At 37.6% G+C, this 20176-nt stretch overlaps 1 protein-coding gene across 6 annotated transcripts in view; it reads left to right on the forward strand.

The window, feature by feature from the left end:
• LOC135198629 (DNA excision repair protein ERCC-8-like) overlaps window positions 1-20176 on the forward strand; it is a 201661-nt gene that overhangs the window by 113023 nt on the left and 68462 nt on the right. For 5 of the 6 annotated variants that reach the window (XM_064226389.1, XM_064226395.1, XM_064226392.1 and 2 more), the window contains one exon: window positions 9811-9987. The exons of the other annotated variant lie outside the window; for it this stretch is intronic. In XM_064226389.1, the coding sequence (XP_064082459.1) occupies window positions 9811-9987 (177 nt within the window). The remainder of the gene's footprint in view (window positions 1-9810; window positions 9988-20176) is intronic. 6 annotated transcript variants of the gene reach the window in all.

Below are 20176 nucleotides of genomic sequence, written 5' to 3' on the forward strand. Positions count from 1 at the left end.
AAATGAAGAGCAAGGCGCACCTCTCAAAATGACAGAGACAAACGCACTAAAAGAATACACAAGAACAGAAAAAGAAGGCGGACAAATATAAACAAACAAGATAGTTATGCTATGAACAAGGGAACAGCCGATGATTGGCAATTTAACGTAGGTACAATTCTCTTTATTAGCAGACTTTCCAAGAGAAGCAGTTCTCCAGGTTCCTTGACTTGGCCAATTATTTTAAAGTTGTCATATTTGATCGATGTCTTGCAACTTGTAGCGTGCGATCTTATATTGGAAAGTTCGGGATAACATCTGCAGCCCGTACGATAACTCACGCCCATGTGAGAATCGGCCCTGACCTTGAGGAGACGCCGAGTCGAACCAAACGTAATTCCCGGAACTACATGGGCACTTGTACTCAATAACGACGCCCGACGTCATCAAAGGACAGAGCCGATCCTTGAAGGGAAACAAAGAGCCAATAGTTTTAGGATTTTTTGGAATTAATTTTATATTTAGAGCACCAATATGATTTTCAATAATTTTAGCACACTGCTTGGCAAAGTTTTGATTGGTGGGTAAAAAACAAAAGCTTGCGTATATAGTAAGTTTCGGTACGTTACATTTAGGTGTTAAGGGTGCAAGTTTTTTTATCAAGAACTTTCTAATAACCTTAAGTACTAGATGGGCAGGGAAACAGTTGTTACGGAAGTAGTGCTTAAGGAAGAGAATTTCAGAATGAAAAGAGAGCCAATTAGAAGTTAGAGATAGAGCCCGATGTACCAAGGTATGCACAGAATTAATTTTAAAATTAATAAAACAAAAACTATAAAAATTGGAGCCGAGTCCGGTGAATGTACTTTTCCTAAAAATGGTCGTGTTAAAATGATCATTGTCCTTAGTAACTAAAACATCAAGGAAAGCCAACTTACCGTCTTGTTCTTTTTCAATAGAAAATAAATTAATATTATTTATGGAAGTTGTTGGCTAGGTTTTAGGAATCTGTCAGCAATCATATTCATTTTTCAATAGAACGAATGTATCGTCTATATACCTGGCGTAAAATAAGGGACAGAAGGACAAGGGGCACTCCTCCATTACTTGCTCCTCCAGGGAACACATGAAAATGTTGGCAAAGGTGGGGCCGAGGGGAGACCCCATCGCCATCCCATCGATCTGTTAAAAAAGCTGGTTACTAAAAACAAAAACAAAGGCCGTGTCCAGCACGGCTAATTCTAAAAGTGTTTTAAAAGATTCATAATTAAAATTACAATATATAAAGTCAGGTGTAGGGAACAATTTGGTTAAAATAAGATCAATGGTCTCCCTCACAGGAACGTTAGTAAAGAGGGATTCTACATCTAAACTGACCATATACAAATCTGAGTCTTGTGAGAGGATCTTAGTTTTAAAATCTTCGGAGTTTCTTAGGGTATATTCATTCCGGGTCAACGGCTCCAATAAAGGTACCAGAAACTTAGCAAGCTTGTAGTTGGGCGTATTGTAGGAGGCTAGGATAGGGCGGAGGGGAACCCCTTGTTTGTGGATCTTAGGCAGGCCGTACAGGATACCAAAGGAGGACCCGCTGGAAAAAAGATCATCATAAGTTTTCTCATTTATTATTCCTTCAGTTTTGAGAGACCGTAAAAATCTATTGATCCTGTCTTCTATCCGGTAAATTTCTTGATAGTTGGGTTTGCCAAATTAAAAACTAACTGGGCTCCCTTTTTCAGGAAGGAGGATTACGAACTACTCAAGAATATATCAAAACGTGAAGACATCATAGTTGTTAGACCTGACAAGGGAAGAGGGGTAGTTATTTTAGATAAAACTGACTATTTAAATAAAATGAACACGATACTCGATGATCCCACCAAATTCACTAAAATTGGACAACCCAACTATCAAGAAATTTACCGGATAGAAGACAGGATCAATAGATTTTTACGGTCTCTCAAAACTGAAGGAATAATAAATGAGAAAACTTATGATGATCTTTTTTCCAGCGGGTCCTCCTTTGGTATCCTGTACGGCCTGCCTAAGATCCACAAACAAGGGGTTCCCCTCCGTACCCTATCCTGAGCCTCCAAAAAAAAAAATAAAGAAAAAAAAAAAAAAAAAATACAATACGCCCAACTACAAGCTTGCTAAGTTTCTGGTACCTTTATTGGAGCCGTTGACCCGGAATGAATATACCCTAAGAAACTCCGAAGATTTTAAAACTAAGATCCTCTCACAAGACTCAGATTTGTATATGGTCAGTTTAGATGTAGAATCCCTCTTTACTAACGTTCCTGTGAGGGAGACCATGATCTTATTTTAACAAATTGTTCCCTACACCTGACTTTATATATTGTAATTTTAATTTATGAATCTTTTAAAACACTTTTAGAATTAGCCGTGGCTTGGACACGGCCTTTGTTTTTAGTAACCAGCTTTTTAAACAGATCGATGGGATGGCGATGGGGTCTCCCCTCGGCCCCCACCCCACCTTTGCCAACATTTTCATGTGTTCCCTGGAGGAGCAAGTAATGGAGGAGTGCCCCTTGTCCTTCTGTCCCTTATTTTACGCCAGGTATATAGACGATACATTCGTTCTCTATTTGAAAAATGAATATGATGCTGACAGATTCCTAAACCTAGCCAACAACTTCCATAATAATATTAATTTTACTATTGAAAAAGAACAAGACGGTAAGTTGGCTTTCCTTGATGTTTTAGTTACTAAGGACAATGATCATTTTAACACGACATTTTTAGGAAAAGTACATTCACCGGACTCGGCTCCAATTTTTATAGTTTTTGTTTTATTAATTTTAAAATTAATTCTGTGCATACCTTGGTACATCGGGGCTCTATCTCTAACTTCTAATTGGCTCTCTTTCATTCTGAATTCTCTTCCTTAAGCACTACTTCCGTAACAACTGTTTCCCTGCCCATCTAGTACTTAAGGTTATTAAGAAAGTTCTTGATAAAAAACTTGCACCCTTAACACCTAAATGTAACGTACCGAAACTTACTATATACGCAAGCTTTTGTTTTTTACCCACCAATCAAAACTTTGCCAAGCAGTGTGCTAAAATTATTGAAAATCATATTGGTGCTCTAAATATAAAATTAATTCCAAAAAATCCTAAAACTATTGGCTCTTTGTTTCCCTTCAAGGATCGGCTCTGTCCTTTGATGACGTCGGGCGTCGTATATGAGTACAAGTGCCCCGGATGTAGTTCCGGGAATTACGTTGGTTCGACTCGGCGTCTCCTCAAGGTCAGGGGCCGATTCTCACATGGGCGTGAGTTATCGTACGGGCTGAGATTGTCTAATCCCGAACTTTCCAATATAAGATCGCACGCTACAAGTTGCAAGACATCGATCAATATGACAACCTTTAAAATAATTGGCCAAGTCAAGGAACCTGGAGAACTGCTTCTCTTGGAAAGTCTGCTAATAAAGAGAATTGTACCTACGTTAAATTGCCAATCATCGGCTGTTCCCTTGTTCATAGCATAACTATCTTGTTTGTTTATAGTTTGTCCGCCTTCTTTTTCCCTGTTCTTGTGTATTTTCTTTTAGTGCGTTTGTCTCTGTCATTTTGAGAGGTGCGCCTTGCTCTTCATTTAAGTTCGTTTTTACCTTTATTTTTCTTTATTGAGTTTAGTTTTTTAAGGATCATTTTAAACTTTCTTGGTTTTTAATGTGTAAATGTATTTAAGTGTGATTCAGTATTTAAGGTTAACTTAGTTTTCCATTTTAAGTTTTCTTATGCTTTGTATATATTTCTTTTAATTATGTGCTCGGATTCCTTTTTATATAGATGTCCTGATGATGTGACCATGGGTCAAGAAACGCGTTGACATAAATGTATCAATGGATGTGTATATGTTCCTGCGCCCTCCCCTGCCTATATATATATATATATATATATATATATATATATATATATATATATATATATATATATATATATATATATATATAGTGGTGCCTCGTTTGTCGAACGTTTCTTATGTCGAATTTTCCGTTTTTCGAACAAAATTTTCGAGAAAATATTGTATCATTTGTCGCACAAATGCTCCTACCTCGAACTGACTGATTATCTAGTTTATATTTGTATTCGACTGCCCACTGGGTCTTGCAAGTTAAACTGTATTAATTTTTTTTTAATTTACAATATTATAGTTCAATGATAACCATATTCGACAAAATAAATAAAAAGTATAAAGCATTTAATATACAATTTAGCTTTCAATATAACATTTAGTATAAAAGATGTATAAAATCGTACGTAACCGCGTTGACGTCACTCCCATCTGACTTGAAACTGAATGATGGAGCGTGGATATGTTGAGGAGAGAAGAAGAGTTAAAATATTGCTGTATATATGTAAAAGCAATAATAATTCACATATAAAAAGGGAATTTCCCAATAAATTTAACGTAATGATAACATATGAAAACAATCAATCAGATGCAATACAGGAAAAAAAAAGTCTTAATTGAGCCAGTGTTCGGTGCGCCAAGTGAGACGGTCTAGTTGGACAATATTAAGAAAATAGTAAATAAAACTTAGCAGAAATGATTAATAAAATCATTCGTCATTGCGGTGATACACAGCTAACTTGAGGTAGACCAAGGGAACATTTACATATTTTGAGGAATAATGAATGAATGATTTTAGGTTATCGTGCGTCGTTGTATTGTTGAGAAGAAAAGACAGTAAAATCATTACTATAATAAGTATGTAAAAGCAGTACCAATTCACATAAAAAATAAAATGTTATTTCACAATAAATTTAAAATGATTGAACATGAAAACAATAAAATGCAGTACAGTAAAAGAAAAGAAAAGCTTGCTCGAGACAGTGTTCAGCGCGCTGAGTTGACGTTAGAGAGAGGAGAGGAGAGGAGAGGGAAGAGCGGCTCTGCTTCCCACTTACTTATCAGCTGGGCTGGGATAATTATTCGCCCATTTCTTTCATTTACACTCGATTTGCCCACATCGCTTTTATTTTTGTTACCGCAAAATACTAATCTAGTTACAATTGCTTTTTACAATTTTTTATTCTTGTAAAAGCAACTCAGCTATGTAATAAACAAACTGGCGACTTTCAGTTTCTGCATGCCTTCGATTGTTTGTTTAAATGGCTTCCATGTGAAAAGTTATTTTATCTCTCTTTTCTTTTCTTGCATTCTTGGCTTATTACTTATTTGCTTGCAAAATTCTCATGTTTGTTCTAAGTCTGCTGTTCCCAACAGTAAGTTGATGTATTGTGGCAGAATTAATTTCTTTCATGCACTTAAGGTCCAAGTGAAAACATGCTGATTATTCTCTCTCTCTCTCTCTCTCTCTCTCTCTCTCTATATATATATATATATATATATATATAATATATATATATATATATATATATATATATTGAATTTACTATCAACCTTTGCATACTGCAACCAATTCGGTTTGCTGCCAAGGGTTACTCTCTCTCTCTCTTCTCTCCATCCCCCAGCTGGCTGGCACCATTTTTACCAAACAGTTCACAAATCGTATACAGAAAAAATAAAATTTCGAACATTTTACTTCATAGAACGTACTGTTTCAATACTTTACACTCTTCATTTAACTTTTGAACACATTAATAATAGAAACAATGTGAAAAGGGAGACATTTTGGGTTAGCTGGAACAAATTATCCTGATTCCCTTTATTTCCTTTTGGGACATTTGTCTCATATTTTGAACAAATCATACTTCGAACAGCCTTCTAAAACAGATTAAGTTTGAAGTATGAGGTACTACTGTGTATATATATATATATAATATATATATATATATATAATATATATATATATATATACACTACAGGTAGTCCCCGGTTATCGACGCTCCATTACCAGGGTGTACCAATAAGCAAAAACAGCCATTAACTGAAATTCCGTTATTTATGGCGACATTAACTGGTTATCAGCACCATACGCACCTTGTGGCGCCTATTTTATGGTGCTAGACAAGCGCCATAAAACCAGATTGCCAATACTAGAGTTTGCCGATAACTGGGGACTGCCTGTATATATATATTTATATATATATATATATATATATATATATATATATATATATATATATATATATATATATATATATATATATATTGTCAGGTTTAGTGGTAGTTTCCCTGGAACAATAGTCTTCAGATTGTATCTTTCTAATGGCTGTTACACTTGATGTGTTCTTGTGTTGTTTTTAAGGTAAGGGGAGTTGATGTCTGTTATGCTGTGTTTAATTTCTTCAGTCAGTAGGAGACCATCTTAGAGACAGAGAGTCTTTGTCAGTTATGGTGACCTGAGGAGTCGGTACCTGAGTGTCAGTATGGGAGCAGCATGGAGTCAGTGTCAGTACTTACTACAGGATTTCGAGAACTTCTTCGTTAGTGTGCATGATCTCGTCCTTGGGAACATCCTTGTCCTTGTGTGAGACTTCACCCTCTTGGTTAGCCTAATCAGTGTGTATGGAATCTCGTCTGAGTATTGCAACCTCACATTTTTCGGAATTTCTCATGTGTGTGTGTGATCTCGTCAGAGTATTGCAGCCTTGCATGTTTCGGAATTTCACTTCATCTGTGTATGGGATCTCAACCAAGTATTGGAACCTCGCATGTTTTGGAATTTCTCGTGTATGTGATCTCGTCCGAGTATTGCAGCCTCCCATTTCATCTCATCTGTGTGTGATCTCGTCCGAGTATTGCAGCCTCACATGTTTCGGAATTTCACCTCATCTGTGTATGGGATCTTGTCCGAGTATTGCCACTTTGCATGTTTCCGAATTTCTCATCTGTGTGATCTCGTCCGAGTATTGCAGCCTTGCATGTTTCTGAAGGTCACCTTATCTTTGTTAGCCGTGTTATGGTTGTATTTATAAGCCCTGTGGTGGTTATATTCGTTTAACCCTGTTAAGTTTATTTCCTGTTGTTTGGGTGCAACATATTTTTGGTAACAACGTTATGACCCTATTAGTGTGTGTCCTATTGTCTCTTATGTAAGAGTAATTTTACAATGTATACTTTTGTTTGATAGTACTTTGCAGGAATGTGTTTAAGCTTGCTATTGCTAAAGTGGTAACCATTTTGGATGTGTGGTTGTTTTTACTTTTGCTGTATCTGTAACTTCAGATTTAATTATGGAGGTCATATGATTAATTTACTGACTGTTTAATGTAGTAATTGAAGTAAGTGTATTACATATTTTTACTGACTCTTAACTGTAATATTCATTCGCTTAATGGTTATTATTGATGTTTAATTATTGAACTTTTTTCTCATTATATGCTGACTCTATTTTTGGGCTTTGATATGATTTTACAGTAATTATTGAGCTGTTCATGTTAATGATGTTTGACTCATACCTTGTAACTGTTATTCATGCCCATCTATTTACGAACCTCATTAATTTGTATAAATGTAAAAGACCCTTCTGTATATATTTTTAATAATAAATTAGTTCAAAGGACACCATTTGGTATTGGTAATTAAGCTCCCTTCCTCCCTTGTTTGCCTAAATTTCTGTCAGATTTTCTCAGTCCCAATGTTTTTTTTAGAACCTTTTGGTCCCAATATATATATATATATATATATATATATATATACTATATATATATATATATTATATATAATATATATATATAATTATACACATATGCATATATATACACGCACACTATATGAATGGGTATCACATCTTTTAAAAGTACACTAACTGTATGTACTGTAATTGCATGTAATGCTGATTGCACCAGCACTATTCTCAGAGGTTAACAGTAATTTTCACAAGATGACACTAATACAACTCTTAGTTATGTCTCTGATATATTTTAGTATGTTAACGAATTCATTTCATCAAACTAACACAACTGAACCACCTCATCACAGGTTTATGTATTATGTGAATGGGCATAATACAGTAACTGTACTGACCTTCCTATTTATGCACAAAAATGTAAGTATAATTCAAATTTCCCATACCGATTTTACACTTAAAAGCATGAAAACTAATAAATTACCTCAAAACTAACAACAACTTTCTACAAGGTATCATCCTATCTTTGAAAAGTGCCGTAACTTTGTGAATGGGTATCACATCTTGTAAAAGTATATTACTAACCATTTCAGACTCGTTGTCGCATAGATTTTCTAAGCTGTATCTTCTTGATAATTTGATATGGCATGTTTTAGACCCTCCGGTAATTTTGGGCAATACAATGAAGTACAGTGTTCCCCCCTCTATTCGCGGGGGGGGGGGTTCCAGACCCCCTGCGAATAGTGGAATCCCCCATAAAAACACTTAAAACGCCTAGTTTTTAGTTAAAACTAAGAAAATTCCACTAAAAATGTTTATACCTGGATTTCGTAATATGTAGTTTTATCACAAAAAGTGCATTTTATGATGGAATTGATTAAAAAATACAGTAATTTGTGAATATTTCTCATAGAAAAACTGCGAATTTTCAGCTAATAATGGTGTATATGTTCTATACCTGAATTTTTTTATTAAGGCAATTTACTCTTGAACTTGTTCCATTTCCTCAACATTCGTTGTAGGTATCCGAACACATGTCCTTGGCTTAGGTAAAGAAGCCCTGGCCACTTGTTTCTCTCTCTGTCTCAAACTTATGAACGGAAAAGTGTACTATGATATGGCTTTTAAAAATATGATTATCACACATATAACATGAGATATTCCGCCTCTGATTATGTAAAAATATTTAATGTGAATTTGTAGATGCTGGCAACATGTGCTGTCTATAACTAGTATCATACTGAATAAAAATAAATAATGAGAAAATAGAGTAAAAATATGAGAGTAGCATAATAATATAAAATAGAATAAAAAAGTTAAGGTGTATGTTATAGGTGATCTCTCTCTCTCTCTCTCTCTCTCTGTTTTTTTTTTTTTTTTTTTTTTTTTTTTTTTTGTTTGGTTACAGTACAGTACTGTATACATACACGAATAAAATTGTGAAAGGCATTAACACATAAACGTAAACAACAAAAGCTCAAGCAAAGTCAGACGCCTACCTAACCTTTTCCACCCATCCTACATTACATTCCCACCCCACTCCTTGCCAAGGAAACTGCTTCCAAATTAATCCTATATCTGAATGAGTTCCTCTATACAGCCTAACTGTCACTCCTCTCCCACGCCCCAGCCATCCATCCCCCCCCCCCCCCCCCCCCCCCCCCCCCCCCCCCCCCCCCCCCCCCCCCCCCCCCCCCCCCCCCACCTGGAAACTTCTCCAGGCCTTTCCCATCCCCAAACTCTTCCTTCAGTCTGTTCATGAGTGTAAACAATGTTACCAACCTTTTCCTTAGGCTGCGCAGCATTGCCAATCATCGGCAAGTAGTTGTTTAAGATTTTTTAAATTTTGCTTACATTTTACACACTCCCCAGTTTTTTTGTTTTTTTTGGGGGGGGGTTCCATTCCTGACAGTGTGATGATAACCAAAAATCACCGATAAACGAAAATCACGCCGTAAAACGGGATTGCCGATACCCAAAGACTGCCTATATTATCTTAGGTCCTTTGTCTCTGGTCCAGAAGTTCCCAATGAGGAAGATCCTGATAATCAAAGGATTAATAATAAAATCTTATGCTTTAGATTTAAAGGATTCTTTATTTGAATTCTTGCAGAAAGTACAAAAAAACACAAGCAATCAGAAAAGGACTCATTAGATATATGATCCCATGGAGGAAAAATCTAATAAAAATGTTAATGATAATGGCACAAAGGCTTTCTTTTCAGGGCAAAAATTTTAACTAATACAGTGCTTACTTTGCAGATTGCTTCTACATTTGTGACTTATGCAGATTTAGAAGTTGTAGATTACCAGTATATGCTTTGTGGTCTGAATGATGGGGGAATAGCCATTTATGATGTGTCCTCCATCCAAAAAGGTCGTATATACTCTGAAGTTGGTCTTGTAAAAGGAGGTCATCGTGGAGGACATAAGCACGCAGTGAGACATTTTTTTCCCAAGTTTTAAGTTTTATATAAGTAACTTAACAAATAATTACATAGCTATATGTTTATACTTAAATGGTAGCTCAAAAAAAATGTTAAAACTTGTCGTATCACTTTTGTTTTGGGTGTAGGTAACTAGTCCCGCCCACTTTTGGGAAAGAATTGGTACAGCATAGCTGAAAGATTCAATTCGTTTCTGCCAGTCAACAACTTAACATAGGTTGTTGAACAGCTTTTGAATTTTTTGTTCATGGAATGGTTATTTTTTTGCCACTTTTGGTGATGTATTCTGATATTTTTGGTAGTGGTAATTAGATTAGCTTAGGTTAGTTTAGACTTTTGTACTGATTGAAACTTTATTTCATCTTATCATGTCAGACTCTAGTTTACCTACAAGACTGACCTCTGCAAAGTATGCCAATCATACTATGTGTTGCATATGTAGTGTGCAGATTGGCTCGTTGACTCTTACATGTGATGAGTGCAAAGACTGGGACAAGAGAAAATAGTAGGTTTTAAATCACATTTGCCTAAACTTCAACATGGCAGGAATAGGAAAGCTGCAGCTAGAGCCAAAGCTAGGGCTGCCAGTCTGAGTGCTTCTCCTGATAATAATGTCATTTTGCCTGTTCCTTCGACACGTATGACTACCTTTTCTCCTATTAACAGCCCTCTGACTTTTCCTTCTACTCCGATTCCAGGCTCGCATTCTTCAGCACCCAGTGCCATTTCCAGTTTCAAAACACAGATAAACCAGAAATTTGGTCTTTTAGTTAACACCGTTGCCCAAATTGGGTCTTCAGTAAAAGCCCTTATGGATAAAGTGAACAATGTTGATGCTAGTGCCATGAAGGAGGTGGATATCCAACCCACCAATGCTCTTAGACCAAGGTCCCTGCTAAAATCCCCTGCACCCAGGAGGAAGCATACTAAGTTTAACAAGGTCAGAAAATTTTGAAGCAGCTTTTACTAGGATGCCTAACAATCTTTTAGATTAATTTTCAGCTCCTCGTTGGGTACTTGTCGACAGCACCCTTGGTAACAGTGTGACAGATACCCCGGCTTTCAAACCCAATCGTGGTGAAGGCTTGGGGGGGATTCGGTCTGGGCAGGTGCCTAACGAATCTTTACCCAATGTGTCCCCTGTTAGTCCCGTAACAGTGCTAAAAGGCACTTATTTAGGAGAAGGGGGAAGGGGTATTAGTGTTAGACCTAAGACAGCTAGTCATCAGGATGTTACTTTGGGGGAATTAGGTTCTGACGAGGATGATGATGACATGGGTTCATATGATATCAGTGTTTCGTTGAATGGCGGTCATGATATTGAGTTAAAGAAACTTTTTTATTTAGTTTTGAGTTTTCTTCCTCAGGCGAGGCCTAAAGAGCGGAAGCAGCCTCCGCCTCGCTATATTACAGAAGGGATATTTCTTGAAGGTCCTTCCCAGTCACAGGAATTTTGACGTTTTCCCTTTGCTCAGAGGTTCACAAGGGTGATGGCGAACGTCGCCACTAAAGTTTCGAAGGTGATCGGGAAAGGGAAGAGGAAGCTCTCTTTTCTTCTACGACACCAGAGAGGTGTTTATCAGGTGGCGGATGACATGTCATTCTCTCGACCCCCCAAACCAAATCCTGATTTTGTCTGACTTTGGTTCAGCATTTGCTTTCCAAGGCTTCGGTCTCAGTCTTGCTCGAAGACTATTATCATGGAGTCTGTTATGAGCTCCTTGGAGGAGGCTCAGTCCTTCAACATGTGGGTCCTCGGAGGTCTTTTAATGTATGTCAAGGACTCTAGTTTGTTCTTCCCAATGCTCCTCTTTTTGAGAAATTTTGCTTGTCTATTTCGATCGCTTCTGTGCAATAGAACGAGCTTGCCACTTTTATGCAGGCCTTTCTCATTTCTCTAAGGTGTAACCTGTATTTGTCTTAGTTACTCTCTTCTCGTTCGGAGATGCAAAGAAATCGTTTATTGTCCTTTTCTCCTTTTGGTGATTCCCTTTTCTGAGGTTTTGAAAGAACATCGAGGGGATGCCTCTTTCGAAGCTCACTGTGCCTGAAGAGCTTTTTCCTCAGGTTTTCCTCCCATTTCTTTAAGAGGTAAGCATAAGTTTAGTGCCAGACTTACACCTTCTGCTCCAGCCCAACAACCTCCTTCTTCTTCTGGCTTGTTTCTCCTCCTCTGGTGCTTGCTCTTTGAAATGTGGGAGAGGTTCTTGGTGCAGATCTAAGAGTAGAGGAAGAGCTCAACCTCCAGGAGGTCCTTCTTCTTCTTTCTTGTCTGTGCATAAGAATTTTCGGAAGTAGGAATCATTACCTTGCCCAGAGACCGCCGTAGGAGCTTGTCTCTCTCGGCATTGGTCAGCTTGGTAGGAGAGAGTGGTGGATGCTTGGGTAGTGGAGGTACTCGATGGTGTTAGTGGTTCTAAAGGCCTCGGGCGCCTGGCCATGGCCACCTATAGAGGAGGCCTAGTCACTGGATTGTGACGTAAGCAGCTTGAGGCCATGGCCGCAGCTGTGCGTGACCGTCACCATGGTAATTGCTTCTGTTTGTTTTCCATAAGGCCAAAGAAATCCCATCGTTACGTTGTCTTATTATCATTGTCTTTCTATTCTTCATTAACTTACTTATTACTAATAGCATTTTGTCCATGAAATTTTTGAAGTTTTCAAATATCTGTGGTAATCAAAACAGGGAAAGGAAAGTGATTTCTATATTCAGACATTTATTCAGTAAAAAATGTACAAAGGAAACCCTAATCATAGAGTTATTACAGAAGAAAGTAATGAAATAATAATAACAATAATCATGATTATAAAAATAACATTGCTGAACAAATATATTAACGGGCATTGGAAGTTAAAGTTTGCAGCTGTCTTTTTTTTCCTTCACTTCTATCATGGGCCAATGAGTCCTTTTCTTTTTTCAAAAATTGTTCAATAATGAATTTCTTGACTCCCAAACAAGCACTTTTCTATCTTTTCTGTGCTATGACCTGCATCACGTACTTCAGTGAGAAATCCACTGTCATTTTCTGTAAGTGCTTTCATTGTCATAATTATAAGTTTGGGGAAGCTCTTCATCGCTCGAATGTGTCGTAAGCTATTTGCAAAATGAACATTTTATTTTCATATCAACAGAGAAACAGCAGTAACCAGCTAAATAGACTATAACTGGAATAACCTCTTCGCATGCGTCAAAATCTTTCTGCTCGATATTCAAATCAAATTCCCCTAAATTTACGTGGTCACTATAATTCATTTCTTCTCACTTAATTTCCTTAAATTCAGCTAAATTAACAGACTTGCCATCAAGAGGTAAACTGTATCTGAGAGTAGATATCATTCTTATTTTTTTCTCGGCTTCAAAAACCTGGCGTACTGATATGTTATAATTTCCGCCCGAGAGTTGACGGTGTTTACTAAATCGTTCTTCCAGATTATCAGTTTGGAATTTGCGAGTGAGAATGTAATCCATTTTCAGTTCTGAAATACAGTAATTTGTAAGCTCTATAATTGCATTTGTTGTGTTTCAAAGCTGTAAACGTTTCTCGTGTTAAATTTCCCTTAGTTGACTTGTTTTCATCCCAGACTTGTAACCATAGATGGAAATGGTTGAGAAACTCATATTTTATATCTCCGGCATCATTGGTTAGAAGTGTTGCATATTGATTATTTAGCCGTTTACCTTTAAACTTAGATTTTACATTCATTATGGTCCACCATATGTGAATTACCTTAATGTAGTCTGCTACTTGAGAAGAGAATGGCAAGCAGTTTTTCGTTCCAAAGGTTAATAGTGCTTCACTGAAATACTCATTAAAATTCTTTAATACTAGGTTTAGATTTTGTTTTTCAAGGTTTGATGGCCACAACGCTTTTTGTGTCAAATTGTAAGAATGACTTAAAAGATCATTTTTTTTCCAAAGAGTGAAGCTTTTGCAATGTATTTAGGGAAGTATAATTCATTTCAATTCCTTTTCAAAGTACTCGCCAATGTCAGAAAATTTTGGAAACATTTTTTTTTCTGTATCTTTTTGTTCAACCCAATTATTCCTGATGCATTTTAACAAATGGACCGAATCTAACATAAAAAAAGAAGTCTACCTTTTTGGTAAGGATGCTCATAAACTATAGATAACTTTGGAGGGTTGGCAAAGTATGACATTGCTTTCCCATTGATGGCATTATTGTCAGTTATAATGCAAAGTATGGTGAAGCCAATCTTTTCTAATCCCATTATAACTTTCTTAATTATAGAATGCAACACCTCAGCTTTCATGCATTTCATGGGGATGATATGAACAACATCTTTAAATGTTGACTTAATGCTATTCAACATGAAAACGAATACACTGGTTGCTGCAACACAACTGTCAAATGCTAAACCTACAATATTACCACCTTTATAATCTAAGTTAACTTTTAAGTGAATTTCATCATCAAGAGATTCACAGTTTTGTCATCATCTGCAAGAGATCTGAACTTTTGTTTGATGTAAGTAAGTTTACATCATGCTGTTCAAGGTAAGGACTAAAATCTTTAGAAATTAAAACTCTTTTAACTGTTGAAAAACTTGGAAAAATAACATAACCACTCTCTCTTAAAAGTCTGTAACCTTGAGGGGAACAGTTGTACAAAAGAGATGAAAAAATTGTGAATTCTGAAGAATATTCTAGTTTTTTGAGTCATCAGACGTATCTGCTCACATACAAACTTAATTGCTGAAAAATATTTAAAATCTTCGTCAAGTATGGATGTCAATAAAGAAATGACTAGCTGCAAAATAAGAATTCTACTATTACATTTTTTCGAAACTTGCTCTATGTCTGTATTCTTAAGATTATTCAATATCATTTCCAGTTCATTTATATCACCGATCTTAGAGGGAATTCTATAGTTTCCTAGTCTCTTAACTTCTACATCGCGAACAAATGCACTGATCGAACAATCGTCATTCACAACCAAAGACATAGGTATGTAATTTAGCGGAGCCTCCAAAATTCTACAAATACGCGTATATTTCTCTTTTCTTATGATTGTCCAATACGATGTATCAATGAAATCTAGCTTATCATTAAGGCCATTCAAGTTAAAAAATTGTCTGTCTTCCTTATAGGCATCGTGAGCCGCAGTGCTGTCTGCCATTGCAGCTTTGCAAAGCTTTTTCCTCAAGCCTTCCTTCTTGCTTTCTGGCGATTCTCGTACATTAAGGTAGAAGAAAGGTAAGATGGACAATTTGGCATTAGAGTTGGAACAGCATCATTACGGAGTCTGGGTTTTGCAAGTCGTGCAGTGATCTTTTTTCCACTCTTTTCGTCAAAGTGAGAAACTTCCCATACAACATCAGGACGAAAATGTAACTCGCTCACCTGCAATAAAATGAACTACATTTCAGCAGACGTTCTGTATATTACAAGTTTATAACTTGTTTGAAAACTGGAAGGTATTTTGTATTCATACAAATATAGATAAAAGATATGAACATACAACGAACGAGACATATATCGCAGGATATTCTCTTTCAAACATACAGAGTTGAATTCCAGTGTCCCTTATATATTATTCATTTCTTGCTGATTTTGTTGTATAACCTGAAATACGAAATATCAGCAAGAAATGAATGAATATAATGGTTATTGGTGTTCAGATCAGTATGTTTGAAAATCAAGGTACAAATGAGCCACTTACCCTGCTGTTCTTTGTTGGTGTATATCCTTCTCTCTTAACCACGTGCAGCCACTTCCTTTTGAGTTTTTCGTCCTTAGGGAAGGAAAATGCTCAAACTTTTGTATTCATATCGTAATTCCCTCGACAACGAGGCACACAACACTTGTTTGGCATTATAAAACAGTGCAGAAAGGAAATATAACTGAGAAAAAATTACGTAGTGACCCAGTCCGAGGTTAGTGGAATACTGAATCATCTCAGTGATGAGGCCTGGACGATCGCCTCACCTTGATGACGTAAGTAATCCTTTTGGGTTCAGTGGCCAGGCCTCCTCTATAGGTGGCCGTGGCCTGGCGCCCTATCATAGATCTTTCAGTCCTGAAAAAAGTTCATTTTAAAGTCCAAGTTCCGGATGGAGATGGCTCAGACCATTCTTTCATCCGTCAGGATGGGGGACTGGATGATTTCCATAGATCTGCAAGATGCTTATCTGCAAATCCCCATCCATCTGAAGAGCAGACTTACCTTTAGTTTTGTATTGACTCAGGAGTTTTCCAGTTCAAGTCCCTTTGTTTCGGCCTCACCAGTGCTCTACAGGTCTTTTCTCGGGGGATGGCTCCAGTTTAGCCGATTCTGCATCGGTTAGGAGTAAGGATACTTCAGTATCTGGACGATTGGCTAGTCCAGGCCGACTCTCTAGAGAAATGTCTGGTGGAGGGCGATAGTTCTGTCTCTTTGTGTCGAGTTGGGCATTTGTGTCAACTTCATCAAGTCCCATCTAATCCCTTACCAGATCATGACTTATCTGGGGATTGTTTAGAATTCCCAGATTTTTAGGGCTTCTCCCTCTCAGAAACTGATAGACAAGCTTCTAAGTCTGGCCTAAGAATTTCTGTCCTCTGTGATGCAGCCAGTCTCTCTTTGGAGGACTCTTCTGGGCCATTTGTCATCCCTTATTCAACTGGTTCCCAGTGGGCGTCTCAGAATGAGGTCCTTTCTGTTGACCCTTCGCCAGTCATGGGATTTTGCGTCATGGAGGACACAATAGTTGCCTCTTCTCCACAATGTCGAAAGGATCTCTGTTGGTGGATGCAAGTTCACCACCTCAAGTCAGGGACGTCTCTTCTTTCAGTTCTGCTGGACCTAATGTTTTGGTCAGATGCTTCAGATCAAGGTTGGGGCATGCATCTGGGCTCCGAAGTCACTTCGGACCTTTGGTCAGAGGAGGAGCGAATCATGTCACTAAATTGGAGGGAACTAAAGGTAGTGTACCTAGGCCTTCTTTCCTTTCAGGATCAGCTATTGGAGTCAGTTGTAGCGATCTTCGTCGACAACACCACAGCAGTCCCGTACCTAAGAAACCAGGGAGGTACTCAGTCAGACCTTCTCACTCAAGAAGCCCAATGAATCTTGTGTTGGGCAGAAGACAGGAGGATTACGTTGGTCCCTCAGTTTATCCTGGGTCACCACAACGTCTTAGCAGATACCTTGTCGAGACCGAACAAGGTTCAAGGTTCGGAGTGGACACTTTGCCAGGAAGTCTTTGACAGCCTCAGAAAGAAGTGGCCTGTCACAGTCGATCTGTTTGCCACCCCATTGAATTTTTAGTTCCAGATCTTTTTTGCCCCTTACCAGAATCCTCAGATTGCTGGGACTGACGCTCTATTGCGCAACTGGGAAGGCCTTCAAGCATATGCTTTTCCTCTGTTCACTCTGGTGAGGGCAGTCCTCAATAAAGTGAGAGCGACCTAACATCTGGATCTCACCCTGATCGCTCCCTTCTGGCCATAGGAATGGTTCTCGACCTACTGGAAGCACTAGTGGAGCCCCCCCCCCCCCCCTTTATCTGCCAGAGAGACCAGATCTTCTCAAACAACCTTATTTTCATCATTTCCATCAGAAGCTCTGCATACTTCATCTTCATGCCTGAAGACTGTCAAGAGATTCTCCAAGCAGGAAGGGTTTTCCTTCAGAGGGGCTCAACAGTTGGCTCTTGCCAGACGGCAATCAACTAGCCTAATTTATCAAGCAAAATGGTCGGTTTTCAGACTTTGGTGTCGGTCTCAGGGTCATTCAATTTCTAGACCTTCCTTACCGAAAATAGCAGTTTTTAGTTCATTTGTAAGTGTTTACATAATAAAAATATGGAATGTTAGTCCATATATATAAAAGTCTAAAACTAAAGAGGTCAACCAGATTGCTTGCAGGAATGTGATCAGACTAGAGACGCTAAAGATGACGTATACAATAAGTATGTAGGCTAAGATAACATGCCGTCACCTGTAGTCATTCAATTGTTTATAAACATTAGTCCAAGTTCCCTGCTTGAGACAACTACCGCCTACGTGATCTGTAGCGTGTCTCATTTGATTGTGTGTTCGTATGTAACTATGTCATCTGATAGTATGTTCATATGTTCGAACTACTGTCTGTTCCTTCATAACTTGTAACAGAGATGGTAGACAGGCAGAACAGAGTTAGCTATCGTCTTTAGAAGACCTGTACCTCTTTACCTAAGCTTTATCATGTAGAGGAATAGGATTAGCCATCATCATTGGCAGAAGCGATCAAGCTATCGTTATTAGAAGACTTGTACAATCATACCTGATCTTCACCATGTAAAACTTCAGAAGAATATATAATTTTTTATACTTAGTGTTTTCTACAAGAACCTCACCGAACCATGAGTTTAACACATCGTCGTAAAGATAATACCGACTTCGTAAGTGATCTACAAAACCCCAGACACTCCATTGAAGATGGAAGTGCAATACCAACCGACTTAGCGTATAGATTATCGCTAGTCTAACATTACCTCATAGGGCGCCTTATCATACAAGGCACAAGCCCTAATATTGGTGGCCAGCGTACCAGAAGAACTCTACAACGTCCTACGAAGAAAAAACCAGAATAATAAATCATGTATCATAAGAAGTCAACGACGACGGAAGCAGCAGATTCTTCAAGCAACCTAGTATCATCGTTAGTGAGCGACTTCAGAAAACAATAAGAACTTTTCAACGACGACGAAAGCAACAGATTCTTCAAGCAACTTAGTATCATCGTTAGTGAATAACTTCAAGAAACAAACCGAACGCGTCTGCAGCATCGGATCTTTCAAGGGCTCGAATCATCGAAACAACGCGCACGGAGGGAAACTGAAGCCAAACCAGGTCATCCGCTAAATAGAGAAGGAGGACCAAGGCCGTGTGTCGTTATCGGAACACGTGACTTCCCACAAAAGCAAGCTAAGTACAATTTTTTATTCATTTGGAGTAACTTTGAGTGTTTCCTTTGCAGGTCGAATTTCGTTATTCCTGTGGCTGAAGTTACGAGACATTCTTAATCTTACTTTTTTACTTTTTTTTTTACAGAAATTATCAACATCATTGAGATTTCGCTACTGCGAGTTTTTATCTTTGAGTGTCTGTTTCCAGAAGTTCTACTGAAATATCATAATCATATACTATGTTAATTTTATCATTTTGGGTGATTATTAATCCCTTACGTAACAAATCATATTAAACAGTGAATATGCGTTTACGCAGTGGACGTCTGTATTTATACAGATGCATGGATAGGGTCGTTAAGCACCGTAGTGATTAGAAAACACACAAAAAAACAAGTGGAACACCCGTACAAATCTATATAAATTAGAGGTAACACTATTTCGGGTCATGACAATAAATGCTCCTTTGCAAAGTCCCGATCGCAGTTTTAGCCTTGAGTTTTTTGAGTTTATATAAAATATCGAACCTCAATGACTCAACTCAACTTTAAAAATATGGCTGGATTGCAAGGAATAACATGTCTGTAAAAAAACTTTCATCAGGCTAAATGCGCTGACCAGGATCCCTCACTATTTCAAATTTTAGCAAAGAATGAAGTACAAACAGTTAATATTGAATACAGTAGAGATAACTTGTCTTATTAGTAATCGCTCAGTTCCTAATAGTTCGTCATTCATTGCTTTATACGTAACCAGCAACATAATGCTAAAAAACACACAATACGTTGCCGATGGTAATAAAGAGAAGGATCCTAATTATTACAAAAAGAAATAGAAACAGTAGCCTTTCAGAATCAAACAAGCAAACTCGGTTACTGTGTCACCTAGTCAAGCGGTCAAGGTTAGTCAAAACTGCCGAAGTGTTCAAAGCATAGCAAATTCCACACAATAAGCGACTCTAGCAGAGTGGGGAAAAGCGATGTTGGTTCATACCAATATCGTTTTGAATTAAAAAGGATTTTTCCTATGAAACACACGACCGTATAAGTAATCAGAGCAGGTTTTCGTTTTAATTTTAATACATTAAGTTATAATAAATACTGGTGGATTAAGCCCAACTGTACGCGCCGTAAAAATTAGAATATCTTGTTTTATTTTCTTTATTACACGTAATATCTTGTATTTACGGACTCACCGTCTGTTGTTCGAACTTCCCTAATGAGAAGTCCGGATAAGCGAGCGCTTACAGATACCTCTATAGTTATAAAAAACATTGATCTGTATGTAGTGT

Source organism: Macrobrachium nipponense, chromosome 22, assembly GCF_015104395.2.
Source record: "Macrobrachium nipponense isolate FS-2020 chromosome 22, ASM1510439v2, whole genome shotgun sequence".
Lineage (NCBI taxonomy): Eukaryota > Metazoa > Arthropoda > Malacostraca > Decapoda > Palaemonidae > Macrobrachium > Macrobrachium nipponense.